This window comes from Camelina sativa, chromosome 1, assembly GCF_000633955.1.
Source record: "Camelina sativa cultivar DH55 chromosome 1, Cs, whole genome shotgun sequence".
Lineage (NCBI taxonomy): Eukaryota > Viridiplantae > Streptophyta > Magnoliopsida > Brassicales > Brassicaceae > Camelina > Camelina sativa.
In genome coordinates, this window is record NC_025685.1 from 9066041 (window position 1) to 9071792 (window position 5752).

The 5752-nt window shown below is 32.9% G+C and overlaps 3 protein-coding genes across 3 annotated transcripts in view; 2 read left to right on the forward strand and 1 right to left on the reverse strand.

Moving 5' to 3' along the window:
- The window catches only part of LOC104784548 (uncharacterized protein DDB_G0286299-like), a 3513-nt gene extending 1693 nt beyond the window's left edge, over positions 1-1820 (forward strand). Inside the window, exons 2-4 of the mRNA XM_010509586.2 lie at positions 387-633; positions 959-1010; positions 1158-1820. Coding sequence (XP_010507888.1) covers positions 387-633; positions 959-1010; positions 1158-1696 — 838 coding nt within the window. The 3' untranslated portion in view covers positions 1697-1820. The remainder of the gene's footprint in view (positions 1-386; positions 634-958; positions 1011-1157) is intronic.
- On the reverse strand, positions 2075-2601 carry LOC109130922. Its single transcript, XM_019241052.1, has one exon. The coding sequence runs from the start codon at positions 2396-2398 to the stop codon at positions 2204-2206; it is 195 nt and encodes a 64-aa protein (XP_019096597.1). The 5' UTR covers positions 2399-2601; the 3' UTR covers positions 2075-2203.
- On the forward strand, positions 4217-4759 carry LOC109133474 (the record flags this gene model as incomplete). The annotated part of the gene is made up of 1 exon (XM_019246679.1): positions 4217-4759. A coding segment is annotated over one exon (495 nt), but the record flags the coding sequence as incomplete, so codon positions are not given.

Genomic DNA, 5752 nt, shown 5'->3' on the forward strand with positions numbered 1-5752 from the left:
GGGGGGTTCCTACTCTTTTATCTTCATCTCCCTCGAACAACGAGGAAGCTCGTGCCTTTTTTTGTTGTATATAAATCGGAATGCAAAGCTTATTATTGTGAGATTTATGCTTTGTCACTGTTGTAGTTTTTATCCTTGGAGTGATTTTGTTTTGTATCTTCTTCCTATGAATTGATCTAAATCTGCTTAATTTGGCCACAATTCATTCTCGTAAAGTAGAGATTATTTGTAGAAGAAGATTGTCAATAGTTGTTTAGAGCTTAAACGAGAGTAGTTAATACAAGTTTTTGAAGTGGTTCTCTAGCCAGCTTTCCACAAATCACTCTTACCATAGAGCTCTTATCACACTAGTTCAACAAATAATCATTTATGTTTTTTGTCTTTAGCCCCAAGAGATCAAGAAGAGATGGCAAACCTGAAGCTGAACGAGTTTTGAGTAACAAGGATTTGGATGTCAGAGATGGTACTGACACTGAGCAAAAACCACGTCCGTCCTTGAGAGATGCTGCTCCATTGGAACCTGATGCTCTTGGTTTGAGAAAAGACAGTGAAAAGAAGCATTCCGCATATCATGAGACCACCAAACAAGCTTCCCATTTGTCACAAGTATCTCTTCCTAGATCATATCATCAGGTTCCTAAAGCTTTTTGATTATTTTCCATCTCGTTTTTGTTACTGGTCCTGGTATTGCTTGTTCTTTGTGTGTAGATGTTTTTGCTCTTTTGAGGTTTTAGAAGTTTACTGAATGTTTTTTTCTTCTTCTAAGCTTCATTGCCCATCAAAAACTAGCTTGTACTAGCTCAGTTATACTACTAATCAATTGCTGGGTTGCAATCTACTGCATATTATTGACACTTTTATCTTGTGCTGATTTGACGGGATTACTGCCTACAGTTGAATGCCTTCCAATGCTAAGATATATGTAATCTTTGGCTTGCCTGTGCGTGTCTTATAACAGCATGATGATGATCCTCGTAGTGATAGAAAAGATGACAGAAGAGCAACTACTGGTAATTCTCCTCAAATTTTACTCTTCTTCCTTTTCTTCCTTTACATAAACTCATAAGGAAATATGCATTTGCATCTCTTTTGCTTAATATAGCTTTTTAAAAAGTTGCTAGTCTAATTAACATATTAAATGCTTGTAAATTTTCAAGAGAGAGGATCGTGGAGAAGTTCTAGAGATCAGAGAAGAGCTGGAGATGATGAGAAGTCACAGCATTGCAAAGACGGAGACAAAAGCTCGTGGCGACATGATAGGTTCCATGAGAGTGACGACACCCAAGGAGCACTCGCTAGGAAACGACCAGCCTTCATGGAGAAGAAGCTTCCAGAGGAATCTGGGAACAACACAGACAGAACAAGAACTGAGGCAAGAGACACAAATCTAAACCATCGCCGACAGAACGAGAGAAACTGGAGGAGCAATATGCATTCAGAAAGACATGAGAGACCAGCAATGGGAAGAGACAGGGTCTGGAACAGAGATGATGTGAGAGGTGCGGGAAGCAGACAGAGTTATCGAGGTGATAGAGACAACAGATTCCGCAGCAACGAGCGAAGTGGGTTTAACGGAAGCTGGACAAAGAATGAGAAGAAATGGGACCATGATTTGTTCGAGGAGGCAAACAAGAGTCCGACTAGAGCCACAGAGGAAGAACAGATTGCAAAAGTTGAATCGTTGTTGGCTTCTTAAAGCCGATGTGAGTCCATAACTCTTTTCTTAGTCTGGATTTGCCTTTAATCTTTAATGTCTCAGTTTGCAAGTGTAGAAGATGATATCTGAGTTTATATAATGAAACTCTTTGTGTTTTTTTTTCTCTAACAAAACCTCACCGGTTTAATCTAAACTATAGAGCTTTTAGTTTTATAAAGATTTCAACTAAACTCCACTAAAATAAGACTGACCTGCCGACAGAAATAAATGTAATACTGACTCAAAGATCGTATCACTAAAAGTCAACTATACAAGATTTTAATATAGCTTTTTTATGTTTCATTGATCAATCATGCATAAAAATCATTATATATGTTTGATGATTCTTATATATTTCTTGCTTTTATTTATTTCTAGAACTATATATACATATTATCACAAACTTGATCTCTTGAATCAAAAACACCCAATTACAAAACAAAACCAAAACAACAATAACAAAAAAATTCACAGAAACTATAGCAAAATCTGAGGAAATGAACATTTTCAGAAAAGAGTTCGTTTGCCAGGACGATCAGCGACCTTTAAGGTCTTATCAATGAGATCTCTGGTCTTCTTACGACGGATGGCAACTCTGACGCTAGAGCTTTTATCCATTTTGATGTAAGGTTTCTTCTTCTTCCTCAGCAAACCCACCTTTGACTTTATCGTCTCCATCAAACTCTCCAACTGTAACCCCATCTTCTTCTTCTTCTTCTTCTTCTTGATTATCTTAACTATAAAACCCTAATCAACTAAAGAGAGAAGCTTCGCTTGGAGATCCTTTTTGTAGTTTCAGCTCCTCAGGCATATTGGTGCGTTTTGTTTTATATATTTCTACTTGAAAGCGTTTATGGTTTTGAGTTCTACACGCACACACCTTCTTTGGTTTTTATGGAATAGATTGTGGGAAACAAAGCTTTGAGTTTGAGATATTTTCGATGTTGCCACTAGTTGTCCTTCTTTGACTTTTAAAATATTTAATTTTAGTCAACTACTGTAGATGTCATCAGTAATCACATTTGCTTTTGTCAACAATATCACATTGAACAGTTTAACACACACAAAGAAGAAAGAGTATATTTTTCTCTCCGTTGCATTCACATGGAAATAGTAGCATGATGGTAATCCATCGTAACGTAGTTGTAGTTGTGTCTATTAAGTTTTTATCTCTTTTTAAACGTATAACATGTTAATTATCATTTAAGACAGTTGATTTCAACGAAATATTTGGAAATCAAGAGTAATTAATAAGGAAGACATATATCTTGGAGCATGGATAATATAAGGTTCAATAATGACTTGATTTAATCTTTTATTCCCACACCAACGTAGAGTGGATTCGGACCATCGGCCTATGCACATATGATTAGTTGTGATAAATCAAGGAAAAAGTGTACAAATTTAACCTATGCATGCGTTTCATCTAGAGAATATGATCAGTAATGCCAAACATGATTAGTTGGTCTCGTCTGTATGCAAATTATGGGCCATATTTATTTTAATTGCGGATATAGATCATAGTTTGTGATAAATCAACAAATTAAGAAGTTGGTTTTAATGTTATGATAAGTGGATATATTTGTTGTCAAAAATATAACATTAGTATAAAGTAAACGGATGATTTTATCCGCAAAAGGTGATTTGTGTTTGTGATTCTCTCTAATTTGGAGTAAATCTCCCTTAATTTTTATATAAAAGGAAAATAGTATCTGTGTTTATCCACTTTGATTCAGTTTTGCTGAGCTAGAAACGGTGTAGTTCTAAAATAAAGACTTAATTAACACTTCAAATTTACATAAATAAAGATATATATATATATATATATATATACAGTATATATATATAAACCATCTATGACTTTTTTACCAAAAAAAACCATCTTTGACTATTATCAACTGTATTTCCACATTAACTGGTATCAGCATTCACAAAGAAGAACTGAAGAAAAGTTTAATATCGTGCTGGTCTATGTAGAATAATTTAGAAAAACTATGAAATTTCATAATTATTTATAATTAATATATATATATATATATATGTTTCGTTTTTATGTTTAAATAAAAAAATTCATTCCCATAGAAAAATAAATTAGTTTCTTCCTTTTCTATTGTATAAAGCCACTACTAATTTGAACAATATTGCTTAAAAGTTGGAAATGAAATTACTTATGTAACTTCTTTTTAAGGTGAAAATTTAGTTGATAATAATTTCATGCAACCACTCAAATAGGTCAAAGAGACGTATATAATTTTGAGATTTTTTTTCTTCATAAAATTTCTTACTAACCACACAAATGAGATGTATTTAAGAATATATTATAAATTATTTTAAACAATAAATATGAAAAACTAGTAAAAAATGAGCCAAAGAAATTTCACTGTGGCAAAAACTCGAGGCCCAATGAATAATTTTGAAGGAGTTACGAAAACTCCTCTCTTTAGCTAAAATAAATTTATTTAAAACTCATTATAGAAATGATGGAGAAGATGAGGATGTTGCATTGTTCGGTTTACTTGAAACCAATCTCAAGAAAATGATGGAGAAGGTGGAGATGTTTCATTGTTTGGACCGCTTGGAACCAGTCTCTTTGTTACAATATCTGCTCTAGAAAATGATGGAGAAGGTGGAGATGTTTCATTGTTCGGACCGCTTGGAACCAGTCTCTTCGCTCCAATATCTGCTCTAGAAAATGATGAAGGAGATGGTGGAGATGTTGCATTGTTCGGACCGCTTGGAACCAATCTCTTCACTCCAATATCTGCTCTTGAAAATGATGGAGAAGGTGGAGATGTCTCATTGTTTGGACCGCTTGGAACCAATCTCTTGGTTCCAATATCTGCTCTTGAAAATGATGGAGAAGGTGGAGATGTCTCATTGTTCGGACCGCTTGGAACCAATCTCTTCACTCCAATATCTGCTTCAGAAAATGACACAGAATGTGAAGATTTTTCATTGTTTGAACCACTAGGACCTACTCTCCTTGCTCTAGCATTTGGTACATCAAATGCTTGAGATTTCATGTCGTTCATATTGCTAGAAACTTTTTTAGCCACATCGAAATCAGAAGCAAATGAAGTTATTTCACGAGTGGCTAAAGAAAATGTAAAGAAAAATAATTGAAGCACAACAACTCCGAAAACCCCTTTCATATTTTGTTTCGGCTTCTCTTTGTTTTGTAATGTTTTAAGGGTGAAAATGTGATGTATTTTTTTAATGAATTGAAACAGCTGCTTTATAGTTTAATATTCTCTAAGTAAATCTATGCGTATTTATGGTACATAAATATGACCATTTAAAGTCAGATTTCTCAAATAAAATCTATTGAAATCTTGGTAAAAGGAAAAAAATATATATGTTTTTAATGGGAAATATATCTTTCGTATATGGAAACCTTATTAAGACTCATTATTTAATGTATTGAAATTTGTTGACCAAAAATTAATCAATCTTCAAGTTGAACCCAAATCTGTAAAAGAATTTAAAAAATCTGGATAAAGACTTAGGAACCGATTCTTGCAAACAAATTTCATATGAGAAGAATATTATTCAACCTAAATCTATACTATTAAAAGGAAAGCACTTTTAATAAAAAGACATAGAGTTTAAAATTATTACAATGAAATGTCACTTAAAACAGAATAAGGATATGTATAAATCATAGGGTCAAACATATATTACATTAGTTACATTTAAGTTTTAACAAAAAAAATTGGAGCCAAACAGTACCTTATTCGGATCTTATATCCAAAGAGAGTATTCCACCCAAACTATAATTTAGGAAACTAGAATTACAAAAAAATAAATTGATAAAATTATAATTATTTCTTTTATTAAAAATAGTAATAAATTTAATAGACTTTCTCAATTTAAAGTGTTTCCAAAAAGTGGTAGCTGAGACTCCAGATAACTAGATTTTAGGAAACAAGAATTAGAAATACAGAATTTGTTGGCATGGTATTTATATAAAGAGATCCCAATCTTTTGAAAATATTATAATTATCATACAAAACCGTATTATTAATGATTTGATTGATTATGATTAGGAAATCTAAT